Source organism: Musa acuminata, chromosome BXJ2-10 (genome assembly GCF_036884655.1).
Source record: "Musa acuminata AAA Group cultivar baxijiao chromosome BXJ2-10, Cavendish_Baxijiao_AAA, whole genome shotgun sequence".
Lineage (NCBI taxonomy): Eukaryota > Viridiplantae > Streptophyta > Magnoliopsida > Zingiberales > Musaceae > Musa > Musa acuminata.
The window spans coordinates 15,276,832-15,301,266 of NC_088347.1; the positions used below are offsets into that span (position 1 = coordinate 15,276,832).

The 24,435-nt window shown below is 39.3% G+C and overlaps 2 protein-coding genes across 3 annotated transcripts; one reads left to right on the forward strand and one right to left on the reverse strand.

Annotated features, from left to right (window-relative positions):
• Nucleotides 1-13,818: 13,818 nt before the first annotated feature.
• LOC135625076 (sm-like protein LSM7) lies at nt 13,819-19,234 on the reverse strand. 2 transcript variants are annotated; one of them, XM_065129377.1, is made up of 6 exons: nt 19,099-19,234; nt 18,750-18,806; nt 17,385-17,466; nt 15,450-15,521; nt 14,239-14,291; nt 13,819-14,111 (listed from the first exon to the last, which is right to left on the reverse strand). In XM_065129377.1, exons 2-6 carry the CDS (start codon nt 18,750-18,752, stop codon nt 14,022-14,024), a joined length of 300 nt encoding a protein of 99 aa, XP_064985449.1. In that variant the 5' UTR covers nt 18,753-18,806; nt 19,099-19,234; the 3' UTR covers nt 13,819-14,021. The 2 variants fall into 2 exon arrangements, with proteins under 2 accessions (XP_064985449.1, XP_064985448.1); XM_065129376.1 differs by having other exon boundaries at nt 18,750-18,818.
• LOC135626018 (uncharacterized) lies at nt 19,128-24,225 on the forward strand. Its single transcript, XM_065131207.1, has 15 exons — nt 19,128-19,329; nt 19,866-19,975; nt 20,044-20,387; nt 20,591-20,628; nt 20,767-20,969; nt 21,048-21,245; nt 21,383-21,454; nt 21,663-21,758; nt 22,039-22,118; nt 22,198-22,273; nt 22,464-22,677; nt 22,763-22,962; nt 23,086-23,191; nt 23,262-23,351; nt 23,440-24,225. Exons 1-15 carry the CDS (start codon nt 19,128-19,130, stop codon nt 24,222-24,224), a joined length of 2,814 nt encoding a protein of 937 aa, XP_064987279.1. The 3' UTR covers nt 24,225.
• Nucleotides 24,226-24,435: the final 210 nt, after the last annotated feature.

Consider the following 24,435-nt stretch of genomic DNA (forward strand, 5'->3'; position numbering starts at 1 on the left):
GGCATCATATTTCAGTTTACGTTTACGTTTAGACTTCAATCATAACTGCAAACTGCCTTCTGCACATTTATAAAACATATCTCAAAGTTCAGTATCTTCAGAATCGGCATTTAGACGTAAACTAGTTTTATCGTATAAACATCGCATTTCAGTTTGCGCTTGTATTCTGATTTCCATCATAAACTACAAACTGCCTTCATAGATCTACTTTAACGTCATCTCGCTTAATCTTAAGTTAAAGTAATCTTAGAATCGGCTTTTACATCGAAATCGTTTTTATCGAACGAACGCAGCTTTCGAAGTTTTAATCGTCGAAAGATTTCCGCTGCACTAATTCACCCCCCCCCCCTCTTAGTGCTCTTGATCCTAACAAGACACTTACATTCATGATATGTGAAGTAGTGTCTTGCATAAACAAACCTTTATGCAATATTTCTCTCGTCAATCTCCCCTCGGCTTTGCTAGAATTTACAATAAATTGTAGATGTGATAAGCAATACTGGTATCCAATACCAATGCACTATCACAAAAATCTAACAATTGGAGATTGATCATGAATATACCTGAAGCTTCTCCAAGCTTCTATTTCACCCTTTCTGTAAGGTACTCTTTGCAGTTTTTCTTCCAGTGCCCATCTTTACCACAGTGGAAGTATTGGCCTTTGTCCTTTGCTGGGTCTTTCTTAGTAGCCTTTGCTTTACCTGGTTTGCCCTTGCCCTTTCCCTTCTTAAGGGACCTTTCTGCTTTCCTTTTCTTTTTGGTCTCACTAGTGTAGAGAACTAGCTTCTCTTTCTTAATAGTACTCTCTACCTCTCTCAACATATTGAGGAGGTCTGGGAGAGTCACCTCAAGCTTGTTCATATCAAAATTCATTATGAACTGTGAAAAGGAATCTGGTAGGGACTAAAGCACAATGTCCACACACAAGTTATCCTCTAGGACCATTCCTAGACTTGTGAGTTTCTCTATCCACTCAATCATCTTTAGGACATGGTTCTGAACCGGTGTCCCCTCAGTCATCCTAGCGCGGAAGAGGCTCTTGGATATCTCATATCATTGAGTCCTTCCCTATTCCTCAAACAATTTGCGAATATGTAGGAGAATGGATCTGGCATCCATCTTTTCATGTTGTCTCTGTGACTCAGGAGTCATAGAGCCCAACATATAGCACTGAGCAAGAGTGGAGTCATCAATGTACTTCACGTAGCGAGCGATCTCATCCTCGCTTGCCCCTTCTTCGGGCGTAGGCATCACTGTATCAAGGACGTACACGATTTTCTCCGCTGTGAGAATAATTCTCAAGTTACGGAGCCAATCCATATAATTTGGACCAGTGAGGTGGTTGACATCAAGTATGCCACGTAAGGGATTTGAAAGCGACATTTTCTGAAAATAAAGATGTAGTAGAAATGAATAACATACAGATTTTGCAAGAAATAAACTATCAAGATATGGACTTCTATCTTAATATGCTCCCACTATTTTACTAACGAGTCACGCGACACCCTCAGCACGTGAAACGGAAGTCTCCGGCAGACTTCCAGTGGGGATCAGGATCCAATCAGCGTCTTAGTGTAACCTCGAGGGACTCGACCAATCACACTAAGCCTAAAAGGTAGGCAACTCTTGCCGATCATAACTCCTTGTGATTCCCGTCCTGTTCGACCTCCGAATCACCATGGCCTCGAAGGACTCGACCAACCATGATGCTCGGTTAAGTCAACACCTTCGTTACAAGATGAGTCTAATTTGATGTTATACCCTCGAGGGACTCGACTAAGCATACCATGCCCTCAGGTCACCGGTGACATCTCTATATCATAAGCAAGATAGCGAATCGCGATATAGGTGAGTCTCGAGGGACTCGACCAACTCAACCTACACCGGGAATCGGTTCCTACTTATAACGATGGAAGGCCACGTGGGTCAATCTAATTGCCTCACGTTTACCGACTTAATATTATCGAGAGATGTTTCTATAATTTGGTCTCCTAATATGACATGTCGCACATATACATATTTAATATATATCTACATCGCATGCAAATATATATACATATCTAGTATGTGTATAAGCAATCACACCAGATGATCATGGACCATAACCTAATATGATTAGGCCCGAGCTAGTAGGCCTAATCACTTACATCAAGATCTATGTGTGCAACGGTGCATCTTCATGCCCTGTGATCGTCCATCTCGTCCTCGTCGGTTCCGTCGACATCTTGATGCATCTTCATGCATCACGATCGTCCGTCTCGTGGGTCCCGCTATCGCATCCACGCTCCCGCTGCGCCTCCTCATGTGATTACAACTTAATCATAAGCACGCAGGCCCGACAATAAACGAGAAATATAATGGAGGCTCGCAGACCTCAATAATAATAATCACAAGTACACATATCACACGGTCCATGATCATTCGTCCACATATCATACATCACATGTATAAATAATCATCATTATGTAGGACTACTAGATAATAATAAAAATAATAATCAACTAAACCTTTTAATTAATTAATATTTTCTAAAATCAGGGACATGTAGGGAATTTCTGAATTCCTAAGGGTATTTTCATAATTTGGACAAAAGACAGAAACTGGAATTTCTTAAATTCACAGGGGAAAAACTGTCTTTTTTCCCAAAACCCTAATTCGCAGGCGGCACGCCCACTAGCGGCGCTGCCGCTGCAGGTGGGCGCCCCCACGGGCGGTTCTGCCGACGAGGCAACGCCCGCAGGCGGTGCTGTCCCGTTGGGCGGCCGCTCCTATGGGGGGGGTTTCACCCGCGGGAGCAGCAGCGGTAGGCGCCGCTGCCCTGCGGCGCCTCACCCCGCGGGAGAAGCGGCCGCAGGTGCCTCTACCCGCGGGCTGCCAGCCCCGCCGGTAGCAAGCCTGCTGCAAGCAGGCCGCCGACCGACTGCTGCAGACGCAGCCCCTATGCTGCCCGCCTTCGGCTGCGCTGCACACACGCAAATCGAGGGCAGCAACTGTTGCTGCCCTTCCTTGTTTTTGCGTCAACGATTTTGACATCAAAATTCTTCCTAAACATAACACACGCAGTTCAAAACCAATCATTCGCACGAACAACTTGGCTTTGATACCACTGTTGGGAAATCTTGGGGGCGACATCATATGCGCAGCGGAAGAACAAGAAAACAAAATCACCGATTCCCAAAAAGATGTTCGTCATCGTGTGAAGATTGGTGCGCAAAATCCGCGAAACTCAAAATTGCGTATAGAGTATATTGTGTTACCTAGGGAGATCGTATATCCTTATTTCCTTGCAGATCCTTAGGAGAGGGTGAAGGAGGTCAAGCGTCCTCCTCTTTAGCGGTGATCCACACAGCAGGGTTGCGACGACGCTCCTCAAAACTCCAGGCCTTCTCTGAGGTGGAGAGGGAGAGGAGAATAGGAAAGGCAAGCAAAGACTCTAGCCTATGAGGCTCTAAATCCCTCCTATTTATAGAGGTCCCCTGTCAAACCTTAATGGGTCCTCCCCTAGTGGGTATTGGATCTGCATCCAATAAGACAAGGGCTCCATCGGATATCTCATATCTGAACCTCTACTCATCGCAATCCCTACCATATGTGTGTGACCCTCTAGGCCCAATATCGAGCTGGCCGTGAGTCATACCTGTCAGAACTCCTTCTAACTCAGTGAATTATTATCTCTGTAATAATTCACTTGACTCATTGACTACGGAAGTACTAGGCCACTACGCCGTAGTCCCCAGACGATACAGGGGAATCCAATCCATTGGACCTGTCTGTCCTCAGTTACCGTGTACCTACAGTCCCTCATTCATCTAATATCTCAGAGACCGTATATCGAGCATGGTGATGTCAGACCCATACGGTTTCTACTCGAGTCTCGCTCTAATCGGATTTTTTCGGAGAACTCTTTCTCTCTCAACCCGAATGACCCTGGCCAGGGATTTGTCTGAGCAAGAACACATGGGATATTCCTCTCATGACGCCGAGAGTGGATGATCCTCTATCGACACTCAATAGCCCTCGTAAGGTCGACTACCACTCCTAATGACTAGCTGTACTAGATCTGAGACAGCCAAACCTATAAGTCTGGTATCAAAGAGTGGAGCACTCATACAGGACATCCTTGGTGTCTCAAGTCTAAGGACCAGATACACCACTAGGACTACGGAATCGTTGTCTGACAATAAGGCATCATCAACCATCCAGCATTCCGTAAGCGGATCAATCAGTGAACTCATTCTCCAATGAGCACCTGTACTGTATCCCTAGTATCCCTACACGAGCAGCTATGAGACCAACTGCATCCATCATATGGACGGGTATACAGCACACCAGTCTGTCCGGTTATCACGATGTCCCTCTCGAGTAACCTATGACTGGGATTATTTAGGATATGTGTTTAAAGGTGAATCGATCTCATTATCGTGATCTCATCACGATCCGATTCCCATTGCACAAATCCAAGGACATCACAATATATATATGCATTTATGCAATAGTTATAAAGTGATATACGCTAAAATATAATAAGCAAAAAGATTCTATATCAAGTCACACGTGCCATCACTCACGTGATTGGCTTGCTGGGCACCTATGACTAGCAAAGATATCATCTCCTGAGCAGTAAAAATGGGTAACAAAATTTCTTGGATTTGATTATGAAATAACTTACAAAAAGGGGAAAGAGAATGTTGTTGTAGATGCGCTTTCGCAGCTACCCGAGCGAGCTGAATTTTCGACCGTTTCACTTCCGACCAATGACTTCTTTAAAGATATTAAGATGGAATGGCAGGAAGATTCAGAGACTAGTAAGATCATAAAAAAATTGGAGGAAGCACCAAGCTCCGTGGCTCATTACAATTGGGACTCAAAAGAATTACACTATAAGAGACGCATTGTGCTTGTGATAAATTCTACTTGCATCTTCACAAGTAGATTTTGGATAAAGTTATTCCATATGCAGGGTACTAAATTGAAAAGGAGTACAACATATCACCCACAAACCGATGGCCAGGCGGAAGTTATAAATAGGTGCTTGGAGACAGCCCGAAGCCACCCATCAAATATGACTACCCAAGGAGAACTCCAAACCCAACCAAGTGTCATTATTGATCATCGGATCATGACTCGATGATGATGACCTACTATTGAAGTGCTAATACAGTGGGCGAACCTACCAACAAAAGATGTCACTTAGGAGAACTATGACGACTTGAAGATCAAATTCCTAGAATTCATGAATCGTCAACCTCGAGGACAAGGCTGATTTGAGGAGAGTAGGTCTATTAGGACTCTAGCTAGGAGAGTCCTAATTGAGAGGGACATTCATGTAAAACCTACCTAAGCTGACCCCTATTAAAGAGGTGAAGAGATCGGCTAGGGTTAGGAGGTTGTTTCTTAGAGAAGAATTTGGAGTTGTAAAGGAATATGAGTCTTGAGTATGAGTCCTATTAGGAGTTGGTTAGAAGTAGGAGTCTTGAGTAGGAGTTCTATTAGGAGTTAGGGTTTAGAAGCCCTATAAATAGCCATATATTCCTCATCTTTTTATAAGCAATAGATGAATCTTTTATGTAGCCTTTGAGTAGCAACTTGGAGGGAGGAACCTCTATAGAGTTCCAAGGAAGCTGATCCCCTGAAGAGATCAACCCCAAGCTTAGAATCTACAAGGGTTCTATCAACATGGTATGCTTGGTTGAGTCCCTTGAGAGTATATCATCGAATCAAACTCATCTTATAACAAAGGTGTTGACTTAACCGAACATCATAGTTGGTCGAGTCCCTCGATGCTATGATGGTTCGAAGGCCGAATAGGATGGGAATCGCAAGGAGTTGTGATCGGCAAAAATTGCCTACCTTTGGGCTTAGTGTGATTGGTCGAGTACCTTGAGGTTACACTAAGACACTGATTGGATCCTAATCCCCACTAGAAGTATGCCAGAGACTTCTATTTTATGTGCTGAGGGTGTCGTGTAACTCGCCAAAAAAATAGTAGAAGTAAATTAAGATAGAAGTCCATATCTTATTTGTTTATTTTTCTATAAAATCAATATGTTATTTATTTCTATTGCATCTTTATTTTCAGAAAATATCGCTTTTAAATCTCTTATGTGGCATACTTGATGTCAACCGCCTCACTGGTCCAAATTATATGGATTGGCTACGTAACTTGAGAATTGTTCTCACGGTAGAGAAAATCACGTACATTCTTGATATAGTGACGCCTATGCCCGAGGAAGGGGCAAGCGAGGATGAGATCACTCACTACGTGAAGTACATAAATAACTCCACTCTTGCTCAGTGTTATATGTTGGGCTTCATAACTCTTGAGTTATATAAACGTCATGAAAAGATGGATGTCAAATTCATTCTCCTACATGTCCGTAAATTGTTTGAGGAACAGGGAAGGACTCAGCAATATAAAATATCTAAGAATCTCTTCCGCACTAGGATGACTAAGAGGACACCAGTTCTGAACCATCTCCTAAAGATGATTAAATGGATAGAGAAACTTATAGGTCTCGGAATGGTCCTATAGGATAACCTGTATGTGAATCTTGTGCTTTAGTCTTTACCATATTCCTTTTCATAATTTGTAATGAATTTTAATATGAACAAGCTTGAGGTGACTCTCCTTGAGCTCCTCAATATGTTGAGGGAGGTATAGAGAACTATCAAGAAAGAGAAGTCAACTCTTTATACTGGTGAGACCATAAAGAAAAGGAAAGTAGAAAAGTCCCTTAAGAAGGGCAAGGGTAAGAGTAGACCGGGTAAAGCAAAGGTTACTAAAAAGGACCCGACAAAGGACAAAGACTAGTACTTCCACTACAGCAAAGATGGGCATTGGAAGATGAACTACAAAGAGTACCTTACAGAGAGGGTGAAACAGAAGCTTGGAGAAGCTTCAGGTACATTCATGATTAGTCTCCATTTGTCAAACTCTTATGATAACACATGGGTATTGGATATCGGTAGTGCTTATCATATTTACAATTCGTTGCAGGTTCTAGCAAGACCTAGGAGATTGGCGAGAGGCGAGATAGACCTCAAGATGAGCAATAGAGCAAAAGTTGCTACAATAGCTATTAGCGAGGTCAACCTACATTTGCTTGGTGGAGCTATTATTGCATTGGACGTATGTTATTTTGTTCCTTCTATTATCAAAAATATTATTTTAATTTCATGTTTGACAGTTAGTAGATATAAATTAGTGTTTGAGAACAATAGTTGTTTAATAATATTAGATAATGAGATCATCATGAGAGGAACATTACATAATGGTTTGTTTATACTAAACATTGCTCTATATATCATGAATGTAAGTGTATCCAAGAGGAAACGAGATAAAGTGACCAATGCATACTTGTGACATTGTAGTCTAGGTCATATCCATGAGGGAAGGATACAAAAATTGCTAAAGGATGGATATCTAGATTCATTCGACTATGAGTCATATGCAACTTATGAGTTTTGCTTTCGTGGAAAACTGACCAACTCTCATTTTAGTGGAACTAGAAAGAGAGCCACTAAGCTGTTGGAACTCATATATAGTGATACATGTGGACTATGTCAACTCATGTCATAGGTGGTTACTCATATTTTATTACTTTTACTAATGATTTCTCAAGGCATGGATGTGTACTTGATAAAGTATAAGTCCAAGGCCTTTAAGAAATTTAGAGAGTATAAGAATGAAGTAGAAAACTAGACTGGAAAGAGTATCAAGACTCTTTGATCAGATCGATGAGGTAAGTACTTGAGTACAGAGTTCACCTAGTTCCTTAAGAACCATGGGATCCTATCCCAATAGACACCTCCTTATACACCTAAGCTCAATGGTGTATTTAAAAAGAGGAATCATACACTACTAGACATGGTATGATCCATAATGAGCTTTGCCGACCTACCCATCTCATTCTCGGGATACGCTCTAGAGACCGCAGCTTACCTTCTAAATAGAGTTCCAACTAAGTTGGTAGTGTCTACACCATATGAAACATGAAAAGGGAAGAAGAAGCCTGATCTTAATGTTGTTAAGATTTGGGGCTGCCTTACCCATGTTAAAAGACACAACCTCGATAAGTTTGAATCAAGGAAACTTGTAGGTATTATTTCTATCATCCCAAGGACCAAAAAGTTTTTGTAGCCAAAAGAGCAGTGTTCCTTAAGAAGCAACACATTCCTGGTGGAGATAGTGAGAGCATGATAGAATTGAGTGAGATTGGAGAACCTAGCTCAAGCATCACTCAACAGCCCGAGCCTATTCAAGTACCTAGCACATAAGTTCTGACTTTACGTAAGTTCGGTAGAGTATCCCATCCTCTTGAGAGATATATGGGACATATTAGAGGAGAGGATGTTGAGGATATTGATCCTAAGACCTACGAGGAGGCTATTACGAGCATAGACACCGGAAAGTGGTAAGAAGCCATGAATTTTGAGATGGATTCCATGTACTCCAATAAGGTTTAGAACCTAGTTGATGCACCTGAGGGGATTGTACCCATTGGTTGCAAGTGAATCTTCAAGAAGAAGATTGGAGTAGATGAAAAAGTAAAGACCTATAAAGCAAGACTAGTGGCTAAGGGGTATCGTCAAAGGCAAGGTGTTGACTATGACGAAACCTTCTCACCCGTAGGCATATTAAAATTCATCTGAATACTATTAGCTATTACAACACACTATGATTATGAGATCTGGCAGATGGACGTGAAAACTGCGTTCCTCAATGGCAACCTCGAGACGGAGGTATATATGATACAGCTTGAGGGATTCGTGTAGGTTACTTAGGTCTATTTATGGACTAAAGTAGGCTTTCTGAAGTTAGAACATAAGATTTGATGAGGCAATCAAATCTTATAATTTTGTTAAGAATAAAGATGAGTATTGTATATATAAGATGGTAATTAGAAGCTCTATCACCTTCTTGGTGCTATAAGTAGATGTTATCCTGATCATTGGGAATGATGTAGGAATATTATCTATAGTAAATGCTTGGTTATCTAAACACTTTTCTATGAAGGACTTAGGGGAAGTATCCTATATCTTAGAGATTCAAATCTATAGAGACATATCTGAGAGGATGCTTAAATTGTCCCAATCTAGGTACATAGATATCATTATCAAAAAGTTTAGCATAAAAAATTTCTAAAGATGCCTCATACGGATGAAACATGGGATATCGCTTTCTAGGAGTATGTCCCTAAAGATTCTTAAAGAAAGGGCAAACATGGATAGGATATCCTATGCCTCAACGATAGGATCTATCATGTATGTCATGCTATATACCAGACCTAATATAGCACATACTTAAGTGTCACGAGCAGGTATCAAGCAGATCCAGGCTTAAAGTACTGGAAAGCAGTAAAGTGTATCCTTAAGTACTTGGGAAGGACTAAGAATCTTTTACTGGTATATGGAGATAGTAGCCTCAGGGTTAAAGGCTACATGGACTCGAGTTTCTAGTCCGATGTCGATGATAGCAAATTGAATTCGGGATATGTGTACACCCTGAATAGAAGAGTAGTATGCTGGAAGAGTTCCAAGCAATATAGTACTACTGACTCGACCGCAGAGGCAGAGTACATTGCTATAGTAGAAGTAGCAAAGGACGAAGTTTGGATAAAGAAGTTCATCATAGATCTAGGAGTCGTGTTGGGTAGTGAGAAGTTGATTCTCTTATATTATGACAACAACGAAGCGATTGCTCAAGCGAAGGAACTTAAGTCCCATCAGAAATCTAAGCACGTTCTAAGGAGGTTCCACCTTACCATAGAGAACGTGACTCGAGGAAATGTAGCAATAAAAAGAGTTCCATCCAAAGATAACATCATAAATCCACTAATAAAGTTGTTGTCTCAGATTGTCTTTAGGTGTCATAGGAGTCTGATGGGGATTAGACACAAATGTGATTGGCTTTAGGTCAAGTGGGAGATTGTTAGTCATAGGTGCCCTACAATCCAATCACATGAGTGATGGCATATGTGACTTGACATATAATCTTTTGCTTATTATTATTATTTTATATTTTATTACTTTATATTGTCTATTGCATGAATATATTGTGATGTCCATGGATTTGTGCAATAGGAATCGGATCATGATGAGATCATGATAATGATATCGATTTGCCTTTAAATACAAATCCTAAATAATCCCAGTCATAGGTTACTCGAGAGGGACATCGAGATAATCAGATAGATTGGTGTGTTGTATACCCATCCATATGATTGATATAGTTGGTCTCATAGCTGCTCGTGTGGGGACACTAGGGATACAGTGCAAGTGCTCATTGGAGAATAAGTTAACTGATTGATCCGCTCATAAAATATTGGATGGTTGATGATACCTTACTATCAGACAGTGATTCCATCATCCTAGTAGTGTATCTAGTCCTTAGACTTGAAATACGAAGGATATCTTATATTAGTACTCTACTCTTTGATACCGGACTTATCGGTTTGGAGATTCCAAATCTAGCATCACCGGTCATGAGGAGTGGTAGTCAACCTTACGAGGGCCATTAAGTATCGATAGAGGATCATCCGCTCTTGGCGTCATGAGAGGAATATCCCATATGTTCTTGCTCAAACAAATCTCTAGCCAAAATCATTCGGATTGAGAGAGAAAGAGTTCTCTAGGAGAATCTGGTTAGAGTGAGACTCGTGTAGAAACTGTATATGCTTGACAGTACAATACCTAGTATATGGTCTATGGGATATTAGACAGATGAGGAATTATAAGTACATTGTAACTAAGGATAGATAGGTCCAAATGGTTGGATTCTCCTATATCGTTTGAGGACTACGGCGTAGTAGCCTAGTACATCCGTAGTCGATGAGTCGAGTGAATTATTATAGAGATAATAATTCACTAAACTAAAAGGAGTTTTGACATGTATGACTCATGGTTAACTCGATATTGGGCATAGAGGATCACACATACATGATAGACATTATGACGAGTAGAGATTCGAATGTGAGATATCCGCCGAAGCCCCTATCTTATTGGATATCCAATAAGCTCCTAAATTATTAGATCCTGTGAATCAGATCCAATAATAGCTAATAAGAGATTATTTGGTAGAGACTTACTAATCTAAGAGAAATAAGTAGTTGGATGGAGATCAAATACCTAATATGGTAGGATCCATTAGGGTTAAGTTGATATGAGACCTCTATAAATATGAGGGAACCAAATGCCTATAGGTTAGAGGTTCTTTTTAGTTTCATCCTTCTATTCTCCTCTCCCTCTCCTCCTCATACTATAGCCCATATTTGGGGCATGTGGACAGTAAGAAGGGGCAGCCTCTTCTTGATTACGTGGTACGCATGAGGAAGAGTTTTAGATAACGATTTGAGGAGCATCTTCGTAGCCCCTACCGTGTGGATCACCACTAGAGAGGAGAAAGGTTGACCTTCTTCATCCTCACCTTTAGATCTATAAGTTTTCAAAAATATACGATCTTCCTAGGTAATTCTCTTACGCATAGTTTTTCGGTTTCACATGTTTTTTTGCACACTAACTTTTACATAATGATTAAACCTTCTTTTTTGTGAGAATTCTTGGATTTTTATTTTTTTTGTTCTTCCGCTTCACATGTGATGTCACCCCAGATTTCTCAATAAAAAGGTGGTATCGAGTCGATAGATTATCAAAAACGAGCCCCAAACGAATTAGTGATAACTCTATAATTGATATTAAATGCATACGCAAAATAACAATGGATAATAGACTTGCATATATTACTAATATTTTTTTATGTGCTTAAGTTGAAAAGTAATTTATTGAGCATGGGACAATTAGTGAAAAAAGATTATAAATCAATCTAAAAAATAATATTTATAAAATTGATGATGATAAAAGTTGAGTTATTGCTATTGTTCATATGATAAAAAATAAGATATTTTCTTTAAATATTCATAATGGTAATCATTCTTGTTTCACTTCAACTATTAATCATTCTTAAAAATAAAATGTACAAATTAAAAAAGGTATTATATAGTCTAAAGCAAACACATAGACTTTGATATAGTCATATTGCTGCATATTTGGAGACACATGAATTTGAAAATTATACCTATGAACATATTTTATTTGTAAAATATGGAGAGACAGGGATGATATTAATTGTTTGATTATATGTGGATGATGTTATTTATATTGATAATGATGTTAACATGATTAATGAGTTTCAATCTTCTGTATAGACAAAAATTTAATATGACCAATTTAGGTTTGATAAAATATTATCTCGGACTTACAGTTGAGCAACAAGATATAAGAATTTTTATTTCTAAAAAAAGAACACTAGTGAGATTCTTGAATAATTTAAGATGGATAAAAACAAGTATATTAGTAATCCAATTGAAATAAGTTTGAAGCTTAGTTATGCTAGTAGTGGCAAGAAGATTAATAGTACTTTTTGCTTATACAAATAGATATTATATATGGAGTCAGTTTGATCAGCAAATATATAAAGAATCCAACATAAGTTCATCTCTAAGCATCAAAGAGAATCCTTTATTATCTGAATGGGAACTCGAGACTTGACTAGAATTACTGATAGTACTTATGCAGGTGATCTTGATAGTGGAAAGAGCATATCTAGTTATGTTTTCTTTTTAAGATATGTAGCGACTTCGTGATCCTTTAAGAAGCAATCTATCGTGGCAATATCAATTAGAGAAGTAGAATATATTGTAAAAGCAATATATACATCTTAAATTATTTGGTTCAGAATTACACGAAGGATTGAGTTTGGAATAAGATATGGCAACCAAATTTTTTATGATAATTCTTTAATCTTGAAATTATCCAAAAATCCAATCAATCATGTTAGAAACAAGTATATTGATACAAGATATCACTCCGTAAGATATCAAGTAAGAATAAGGTGATTGAGATGGAGTATTATAGAAGTGAAGATTAAAACATTTGAGCACTTGTGAAGATTACTTAAGAGTTTCAAAAAACAATAAAATTAATGAAGGATGTTAGAGATTGTAATTTAAATTTGATTAGAATTAGATTGGGAGTTTAAGATAAGTTAGAAGATTGTGTTTAATTAGGAGTAGGAGACTCTTGATCTAAGGTTGGTTTAGGGCAGGATGTTTGAGAAAGTATTTTGCGAGGGCAACTTTAAGAGTAAATAAAATTATTTTTTTCTTTTATATCTTCACTTCTCAACCTATGATTTTTTTTTTTAAATATCTTTCTCCCAACAAATGATATCAGAATTTTTAAAATTTTTCTAACAATTATAATCCTCCAATTTATTTTCACATTAAATATGGGCTAATATTACCATTCACATTAAGGTGGATCTTAACATTGAGTCAATGAAGTTGAATTTAAACCGTCTGAGCCAATGAGAAGTTGATTAGAAATTAATGAATCAATTCCGTATCATCCCTCATTACCCAAGACTACATGTTTCTTTCTTGTTCTTTGCATCCGATTTATCATCGAGAGGAGGAGGCGCAAGCCGCAACCACGCGTCTCGTCTGTTATCCTTTTCCTTTCCGGAACGTACCTCGGGGCAGGAACGAACATTCACCGGAATGTGTCCACGTGAACAAAGAAAGGGGAACCAACAACCGTGTGATGGCACCATATTGCTCATGCCATACGTTCTTCGAATTGTTGTTGTACATATCATTTCAACAAGCATTGTTTTCATAAACAACTTTCTACGGAACAGGGCTTCGATTTCAAAGTTCCTTCGGCTGCATCTACCCGACACATAACAGCTTGTTCAGCATTCTCAACACAGTTAAGCATCCACGCAAATTGCTTCCCTATAGCAAAAGTTTCAAGATGATATGAAAGTGCAAGTTATTGGATGCTTCCATAAGCAAATTATATATATCCGAACAAACTGGATGACCATCAGTATTTAAGTGTGTTTATCCAGGCGTCAGCATAGCATGATAATAATACTCAATCTTTTGAAGTGCCTCCTCCTTATCAATATTTCTAACGCTAAAGTCAGGTAATGCCAGATTTAGATCATCAACCATTTCTAATTAGGCTCCATCTGGCTGGACAAAGGGGTTAGCAATTTCATCTGTACCATCTGTCGGTGACACCAGCATTACTGCTGTTCCTCTGCATATCTGCAAAAAAACGATACAGCAATATTGAAGATAGCCAAAAAAACACTCAATGAAGACAGCAATAAGTATAAGAGTGTCGGGTACTCTTAAACCACAAGTGGTAATGAAGTCTCTACAGCATACTTACTATTAGGCCAAGATGCCTGGTTTGATCAGTAGTCTTCAATGGATCATCAGGATCTGCAACAACAGAATAAGAACAAAATAGCATCATTTCTTTTATATCTATATCAGAAGAAAAAAGATTTCTCACCTGGATGTATATCATTCAATAAATGCTTAAACAAGAATTGTCGGGAGAAGCTAATCATGTGCACATACAGAAAATATATGTTGCTGTGGATTCACTAGATACAACAACAAAAATAAGCCATAATAACCCAGTTAATTGTGGTCGGTAACACTCAACAAGAAAAAAAGGTCTTCTCTCATCGTTGAGCTGCGAAGTGATTAGATCAGCTTTTAAAATGTGCACTATAAGATGCCGAGTCTTTGCGACATCGTGGAAGTTATCTTTTGTGATCTGGGTGATAGGGTCTAAGTTACAAAAATAGCTTCTCTATTTACAGGAGTAAAGATTGTGTAAATTGATCCTTGTTAGACCTCACATCAGTAGGAGCACTTGGTCAGTTGTTTCACTATAAGCGAACTATTCAGCTGCTGTCAATGATGGCCCTTAATAAAAACAAAAAAAAAGAAGATAAATATTGTCATCCTAGAAATAGCAAAATTAAACATGCAAAGTTGTGATACAAGTATAGTCAAGTTTGATAACCTACAACAAGCCAAAAAGCATAACAAATCTAGCATATGGACTTGTCTGTAGAAACATGTAGAATAAAATCAACTACAACGAGCCAAAACAGTGTGATCTGAGGACTCTTAATGTTTTAATCTTCAACCTCATTTACTTAGGCATACAAGATAACATGGCCATGGATGTCAATTAATCAAACAATGATAAACTGATCTAATACCATTCTAGAATCGCAAGAAATCCAGTAGCTTCTGTAAACACTTTGAATGACCTAGAATTCAACTACAACGAGCCAAAACAGTATGATCTGAGGACTCTAAATGTTTTAATCTTCAACCTCATTTACTTAGGCATGCAAGATAACATGGCCATGGATGTCATTAAATCAACAATGATAAACTAAACTAATATCATTCTAGAATCGCAAGAAATCCAGTAGCTTCTGTAAAGGAGCACTTTGAATGACCTAGAATTTGATAAAGTATATGATGCAAAAGATCAAGAGAGTGCAACCTGGGCAGAACAGTTATAAGTGCAAACCTCAGATGACTTTCTGTTAACATGACTGGAAATTAATTTACCTCTCAGAAACTCTGTCGCTTCATCAAGCACCAAGTTTAGCAGCTGATCATAACCTTTCAAAGTTCCTGTCACTGAAGCAAGACAAGTAATCACCAAGATTATATGGGTTCAAAATAACATTATACTCGAAGCATAACATCATAAAGAAGAAGTGCTAGAATACAATCATTATTCCAAACTTTAGACATCCAGTTTAGCAAACATCTACCAGGTTCACTCCTCATACCACCATTAAGGTTTGCATGCAGCTAACAAATACCAATTTTCACAAGGAATGTTCTGGGGTTGGATTCAGGTTGTATCATTAGGAGACATATTCAAATTTATAGACCCATGATGGGGAGTGACACCCTGGGCTCTGGGTTGGGTATCAGATTTTTACACATCGTCAGGTATAGATTTAGGGTCCATATGAAACTCAATAAGGTTAATGGATCCCAATTGAAGATTCCTACCTAAAATTCCGTAGTGGTTTTCTGGTTGTCAAGCTCCATTGGTATCCCTAAGTGACATTTTCTATCATTACTCTGGCAACTTACTGCCCTAAATGGCATTTTCCATTACTCTGGCTACTCTCTATTCAAGAAATGATTAAAATCTTAGAAGAAATGCAGCATTCTTTCCAGAAGAGCACATTTAACAAAAATATTGGAGTTGATAAAGCGAACATGTAGAGAATATTATCAGACTTATGGAAGAATTAGATACTAACATGACCATGAAACAAAAAAAAAAAAAAGAAGCAAAAAGGTGCTCATCATTGTTATCTATGGAAGAATTAGATACTGACATGACCATGAAATTTAAAAAAAAAAGATAAGCAAAACGGTGCTTATCATTGTTATCTAGATCAACAATAAAGTCAACATCAGTATATCGCTTATTTCTCATTATCTGGCTGTGTCAAGAGCAAAGGCAACACTCACTTAACTAAGTCTTATTATTTGCCTGCTCCCTGCCAAAATGCTTTTAATTTTGGTAGACCATACCATGACAAAGCCTGAAACCACATGGGCCTTTGTTCCAAAAAAAAAAAAAAGATTGTATCAAAAGTTACCTTTTCAAGATGGACAGTGACTAGTAAACCAATGTCAACTCATGCCTATATCCTTTATAGGAGTGTTACAATCATTCATATTCAAGCCTCTGGTGTCATCATCATGATCATCAACATATATCATGCAATTCCCTTGTAGCAGATAGCATGTAGAACACATTCAACCATATACAGTGGTGACTCAATCTAATGACACACCCATATAACATTACAACAACAAATCGGTAGATCTTCCTAATAGGAACAATAATCTGCACTGTGACATAGTCATAGATTAATTATAGTTTCATACTTATAGTCATCTCCTCATATCACATTGAGTTTGCCCACAAAAAACACTCAAGGAACTGTCACAAACCATCTCAAGTCTTTACACACATCTGCTGTGGAATGGCAAGTATATTATAAACTCAGCACTCATCATCTTCAGATGAACACTCTAGAAAATAATACCTACCAGTAAAAAAATAGTAATAGTAAATCGTATGGCTACCTAAGATTACAGACATCCAGAAAATATTTTTGCAAATGCATTAACTTGCAAGGCAAACTGTTGTTCAACTGTACCAAAGTACCAAAGAAAAAGGACATGTCAAGAGAAATTGCACTTCACTTGCATTTGTTGGTTTTGGTTTTCTTCTTGCTTTAATCACTGGCCTTGGAGTTTTTATATATATATATATACATATCTATCATTGATTCTTAAGAATTCCCTGTAAATAACATTGATTGACTAAAATTGAAAATATCGTCCACTCCTATGACTTGTTTCAGGGATTACATATTAAACAATATAGTAACAAATACATGCTAGAATACAGTGCATTATTTGAACAAATTGAAGTTAAGCAAACATGAAGAAGTATAGATAACAAACCTTGTCTTCCCCCAGTTAGCTTGACCTGGACACCCTTGTCGATGAACTTTGCCAAATCCAAAACTGTTTCCTTCCTGCTTGACTAAACAAGCAAAAAAAAAACTGATTCTTGGATATAAATGAAGAAAATCAAAGCAAAGATCATTACCTAAAGGAATAAAGAGAATTTTGATAATTGGACAAGATAACAACATAGTTTACTTGCATTGATACACAAATTGAGAACCTGACATCTATTCATCAGAGAATCTTCTATGAAAATTTCATGTGTTAGTTTTGCAATGTGCAAATGCACATAATATGTCACTCAAGCAAGTACATTTATATGAAATAATCTATTATAAATTTACTGCATTCTTTATTTAGGGCAAAATTGATCAAGAAGAATATTTAATCAAAAAATTAACGTAACTTGTCAACTTCAAGCACCATATAGGAATACTCGGTTTGGTTTCCGAGTCTCCCTCCTGCAAGTGGATTCATTTTGTTCAGGGCATGAGGAACTAACTGGCAGTGCCTCTAAGGTACAGAAATACTACCAACACCGCACATCTCCAGAAGCAACCACAGACGAGAGACTATGACTTATATATAATTGTCGATGATGTAAATTCCTTAGTTATACATAACAATCAGATTAAATGAACATATCAACCACTTCAATTTCAAGGATAGAAAAAACAAACTATTTTTTCAGTGTTATCATCAATTTAAATAGATATATCTCAACATGTAAGATTAGTGAAGATAATTATACATGAGATCCATGTTTTGTAAAAACAAAAGCGTACGGGAGGCCTAATTTGTCCTGTGGAACCATCAGATGCTCCACCAGAAGAAATAATTGCTTAGGTTAGAAGTAAGACCATGTTATGGAGAAAATTATGCCTTCATAGTGTCTACCTTCTCACTAGTAAGTAAAGGCTAGTTTTATGGCCATGATGTAGTAGTAGAAGGTCAACAACCACATACATAGTATCCACCTAAATCAAATGTGACGGTCTCTATTCAGTAAAAGTATTCCATGATATGGTGAAACTGTCAGGAAAAGAACTTTTTCTATGCTACCTACCTCGTGAGAAATTTAACCAAAATTAAACTAACCACAGTGTGAGAAGGAAAAAGATGCTGTTCACTAAGTTCACAAATAGGTGACATATCAACACCATAAGACCTAAGGTTCCCAATACGTTACTATTTCAGATAATCAATTTACATATCCGGACAAAGGTATAATAATCATTTTAGTAGATCATCGCTTTCACGATAACACTACCATCATACAATAATCTGTCACTATAAGTTTAACACCAGTGTTGCAAAAAAAAAGAACAAGAATCAACAACTAGAACAAAGTATTCTTACCATCTTACACTACAATCTGCCCTCCCAAGTTCACCTTCGCGATCACTCGCTCAAAAACTACACAAACACCTGGAGTCAGATCGCGTCCTAGAGTCAGCTCAAGAAGCAACAAAGAACATGCAAAAGATCTCTCGAAACCCTAACCCTAGCGACCAAGCATACTGAAAAATCGACGACATATTATATTTCTAAACCATGCAGATCACAAGAAGATAAAAGGGGGAAGAGTAAATTTGTGCAGTAAAGTCAAAGATTCACAAAATCCAATAAAGAGAGATCAAAAGGGACACAGATCATGATCGCGTGAAGAAGAATGGAAGAATAAGAGTAGATTGGAGAAAAAATTCACCTGTCTCAGTTGAATTTGAAGATCTTAGGATGGGTTTCGAAGGGGGCGAACTCTGGGTTTTGCGGCTCCACACCGATACAGATTTCCCGCTTGGAGCAGAGAAGACAATTGGTGGTAGGGCAGAACACGAGCCCATATGTGAGTCGGTAATAGAAATTGGGCCTCGCCTCGCCAACAAACATTTGGGCTCCGGCCGTTTTGACCCGGAACCGATTTATGACTCGGTTGGTTGTAACTCGGATCCTCATTTTGAATAGTAGTAACATTAGGCAGAGACCAAATCCATGCAACATTGTTTGTGTGTGTGTGTGCGTGCGCGCGCATGTTGAAGGGAGGCAGAAAGATTCAGAAGCGAGGAGAAATTGGCTGAGAGATAGACGATGCAATTGGTTGATTAGTTAGAGAAAACAGAGGAGAGGCCGAGGAATTGGTTGATTAGTTAGAAATTGGCTTTTGGAGTGGTCGTTTAACAACGGGAGCAGCAGTAGCTTCCCTCAACTGCAGGTGAAAACTAGCAGTAAGTTAATTGTAGGAAATCGCAGGAAACGGTCAATGTGAGTGATTTCTGGAGTCGGTAGGTGGTGGCTCTCGTAGACGCACGGGACCTCATGTAGGTCATTACGTCGAACGGTCACTGGGCGTTTGGTACTAGAGAGTAAATACAGGAGCGTCAATGGGGGGAGCTATATAAACAACACTGAGGCACTGACCTCCTCCGTCTTCACTCTTCTTTCTGGTCAGACTTCTTTCTCCTCTTCTCCTTACAGCTCTGAGAAAGAAGCCCAAGATGAGAAATCTCTTCGCCTTCGTTGCACTCCTCGTGGCGCTGGCCGCCGTGGTCTTCCCTCCAGCTGCGGCCAACCAGTGTACCAACGTGGTTTACAGCTTCGTCCCCATGGCCGCACACTACAAACAGGCCACCCTCGGCCATAACAACACCTTAAGACGGAGTTCCTCTCTCGCTACCATCTGAATCCGAGCGACGAGGTGACGTGGATGAAGTTGCTCCCGCGGAAGGCTACGCCGCCGGAGGTCACTGAGCTCGACTGGGCCATGCTGGGCCGAGGCGTGAGGCAGCCCGGGCTGACCTCGGCGGCCGGCGTAGGCAGCAGCAAGTTCTTGAAAGAGATGTCTCTTCGTGATGTGCGTATCGATCCAAAGTCCGTTCACGGCAGAGCCCAGCAGACGAATCTGGAGTACCGGCTGCTCCTCAATGTGGACCGGCTAGTTTGGAGCTTCCGTATGTTGGCCGGCCTACCGACACCCGGCAGACCTTACGGAGGATGGGAGTGATAGAAGATAAGATTTTCCTAACTATACGAGGAAATTTCTCTATTCTGTTGAGGAAAATCCTCTATTCTGTTAGGAAAATCCTTCTTCCTAATTTGTATAAATAGGAGTGGGAACATGTTAATAGATTAAGCTAAAGCATTTTCATTTCTACAATAAAGCTTCTTCAATTATTGTTCTTATCTTCTATTATTTCTATCAGGGAGGAACCTACCGGGCAGCTCCGGGGTCACTTTGTTGGTAATTAATTCACTCGATCAGACCATCCTTGTTATAAATCCACATTATAGTTAATGTCACTTCAATCTCATGATAGTATACATGATGTTTTATAGTCACATATTTATACTATCATCTGATTGAAATAACTTTCTGCAGGGCATTTCATGAGTGCAACCGCGTTAATGTGGGCAGCAACTAAGAACGAGACAATACGTGAGAGAATGAACGCAGTAGTTGAGGCACTTGATGAGTGCCAAAGGAAGATAGGAACTGGGTATCTTTCAGCTTTCCCTACGTCGGAGTTTGACATCTATGAAGAAGTGCGATACGTATGGGCTCCCTACTACACGATCCATAAGGTACATGGACCGTGGTTTCACTAAGAATGCACATATACACACAGGTTTTACTGATTCATTGCTGCATGTAATGTACAGATCATGAATGGACTGGTGGATCAGTACGTGAATGCCAACAACGTTAAAGCACTAAAAATGGCGGTCTGGATGGCTAAATACTTTGGCAACCGTGTGGCAAACAATATCAAGAAGCGTTCTATTGCCTGGCACTGGGCAGCCATGAACGAGGAAACTGGTGGCATGAATGATGTCCTCTATAGGCTATACACAATCACGGTACATGTCGCTGAAGATTTCATTGTCTGCTTACAATAACTTGTCAATGAGGATCTCGTTGTAGGATTCTTGTTCCTTCTCTGGACCTCTGGCAGAAGAGCCGATTGGCTTACTAATATGAACTGATGATGATGCAGAGAAATAAGAAACATTTGGTGCTGGCACATCTTTTTGATAAACCATGTTTCCTCGGACCACTTGCAGTGCAGGTAACATATAGTAAGTAGTACTGTGAGAAAGCAAGTAAATATGTCCTCAATCAAACTATATATCTTACTTCTCTGTCCACTTCTTTTATATTTTTCTGAGAAAAGATAAGGCTGCTGATATCTTATTTGCACAGCACAAGAAGTCCTTTCGATTTGAGGATTGCATGCATGCATGATGTTACAGAATTGAGGGTAACTTGTTTTGCAGGCTGATCTCCTTTCCGGACTACATGGTAATACACACATTCCAATAGTGATTGGGGCTCAGAGGCGATATGAAATAACTGGAGATATTCTCTATAAGGTATATTTTGTCACGATTCGATTCGGATCGGATGGGTTAATTGGCCTATCAACATCTAAACCATTGACCAAAATAATTAAATTAAATTTGATAATAATATACTTATCAATCCTTATAAATCAATATTAATCTTGTCCATGTGAAACTATTTAGGAGTGTTACACATTTAACGATAATATCAATTATAATGTTATAATGTCATGCTCTTCTAGGCGTGTATATGGATCTGTATACGAGTTTCTCAAATCCTTTCTTAACCTCATGGGATCTTAAATGATAGGAAATTGGAATGACATTTATGGATATCGTCAACTCCTCCCATGGATATGCGACGGGTGGAACGACAGTTGATGAGCATTGGTAAATAAATGGTAGTAAATATTTGTGCTACGTTGAAGCTCCATTACATCTCGATGTTTGATCTCATTTGTACGTGCAGGAAAGAACCAAAACGTTTAGCGAGTTACTTGCAGACGAACACTGAAGAATCTTGCACGACCTATAACCTGTTAAAGGTTTGTCACACTTGCACATGATGAATATAATCCTTACAGTATGTAATAAATAATAAATGCACTTCACCTGTAAAGTATAAAGAAAGTTGTAGAGTTGGGTTACTATATTTTTTTATTTCTAGTTGCTATGGAGACCAAAATCTCGAAATCTAATCAAAGCTAAAAGCAGTCATGTGTAATAATAATACAGGTCTCACGCAACCTGTTCAGATGGACAAAGGAAATGGCATATGCAGATCACTATGAACGTGCACTAACTAATGGAGTCTTAAGCATTCAACGAGGAACGGAGCCAGGAATCATGATGTATTTTCTCCCTATGAACCCTGGAGGTTCAAAAGCAGTGAGTGCTCAAGGTGGCTGGGGAACCCCTACTGCATCATTCTGGTGTTGCTATGGAACAGGTTTTGCTGCCTTCGCCTACATTTGAACTTGAGGCTTTTCTGTTTACTTTCGTGGCTTGACATTTCAAATTCTCTTCTGTTTCAGCTATCGAGTCATTCTCGAAGCTTGGTGATTCCATCTATTTCGAGGAAGAGGGTGATACTCCAACGTTATATATCATTCAGTTTATCTCCAGCACCGTTAATTGGCTTTCAGGAGAACTGGTCCTACAGCAGAAAGCACAGCAAGTTTCTTCACTTGATCGCTACTTCCGAGTTCAGTATACGGTTTCTACGACAAACAAGGTAAAGAACTCCACTTCCACTTATGTAAATAATTCAGGAGTAATATATAGTATTGAGAGGGAAAGAAACAAGTTTAAGGTGATCATTATAGCTCTGGAACTTCGATCAAGTTTTCTTTTGCAGGTGGTATCTAAAAATTCCACGCTGAACATTCGGATACCGGATTGGACTTATAATCATGATGCAGTAGCTACGATAAATGGACACACAGTAGCAGTACCTCCTCCAGGTATCAACTTGTTGTTTGAAGTGTTGACAAACTTTGAGAATCTAATCCAACTGTTTGCTGATGAATGCAGGAAATGTTCTATCCGTCAACAAGAGCTGGAGCAGAAAAGACCAGTTGACCTTATCATTGCCAATTGGGTTGAGAACAGAAGCCATTCAAGGTCAGTTGCTGAATGCAACCTGTAGCTTGTTATATCCTCCCCAAATGCTTGTAATTGGGAGACAACCTTCAATTTTCTATTTCTGCAGATGATCGTCCCCAGTTCTCATCACTCAAGGCATTGCTGTTTGGACCATACCTTCTTGTTGGGCTCAGCTGTGGCACATGGGATTTGAGACCCCAACAAGCCAACCATAGGCTCTCAGATTGGATATTGCCTGTTCCACATGACCATAGAACACGGCTTGTATCTGTTACCCAAGAGACTTCCGATGCTACTTTGTTCCTTTCGAATCTAAATGCCTCCACCTACGACAAGAAGCGCATGCTCACCATGGAAGCATCACCGCAGCTTGGAACAAACGCAGCTGCCCAAGCCACATTTAGACTTGTTTTCGGGAACCAGAAAGCATCACGATTCCCTTCCCGGAAGAGCATCATCGGCAAGATCATCATGCTTGAACCATTCGATCTCCCAGGAAAAGTAGTGCAGCACCAAGGGCCCGGCAAGAGGCTCGTCGTTGCCGTTACGTCGAGGAATTCTAACACTGGAAAGGCATCAAAGTTTCTGGTGGTTGAAGGATTGGATGGGAATTCGAACACTATCTCGCTGGAGTCGGCGAGCATGCCTGGTTGTTTTGTACATCACGATCGCTCTTCGAGCAATGGTGTTAGGCTTCTTTGCCAAGCTAAGAAAGCCGGTCGCCGCGGTGCTGCGCTCGGGAGATTGGCAAGCTTTACTCTCAGGGAAGGTCTGAGTAAGTATCACCCTATCAGCTTCACGGCAAAGGGAACCAGAAGAAGCTTTCTGTTCCAGCCATTGCTGGGCCTTAGAGATGAAACGTACACGACCTACTTCAACATTATAATTTGAACTCCAGCTGGTTGACTTCCCAAGACCTTTTGACTTGTCTTTCTCCTCCTTCTCCTCTCTTCTTCTTAAACTAATAAGTCAGTCATGCTCGGTTGTAGTTTTTGAAGTGTTGACTCCGGAAAACTAAGTTTTTATAAGCTCTGGTTTCATGTATAAATTCTGCACCTTTGAATTATTTCTCCGATTCTTATTAATCCAATTGATAACAAAT

What these genes read in the sequence shown, in the direction of transcription:
- LOC135625076 (XM_065129377.1), bottom strand. An exon ending in GCTAACTGGGGGAAGACAAG is followed by an intron (nt 15,522 to 17,384) that starts GTTTGTTATCTA and finishes GTCTTGCTTCAG; the next exon opens with TGACAGGAACTTTGAAAGGT. An exon ending in CCAGGCATCTTGGCCTAATA is followed by an intron (nt 14,112 to 14,238) that starts GTAAGTATGCTG and finishes GTTTTTTTGCAG; the next exon opens with ATATGCAGAGGAACAGCAGT.
- LOC135626018 (XM_065131207.1), top strand. Translation starts at nt 19,128, where the DNA reads ATGGGTTTCGAAGGGGGCGAACTCTGGGTTTTGCGGCTCCACACCGAT. An exon ending in CTGGAGATATTCTCTATAAG is followed by an intron (nt 21,759 to 22,038) that starts GTATATTTTGTC and finishes CTTAAATGATAG; the next exon opens with GAAATTGGAATGACATTTAT. An exon ending in AGTAGCAGTACCTCCTCCAG is followed by an intron (nt 23,192 to 23,261) that starts GTATCAACTTGT and finishes TGATGAATGCAG; the next exon opens with GAAATGTTCTATCCGTCAAC.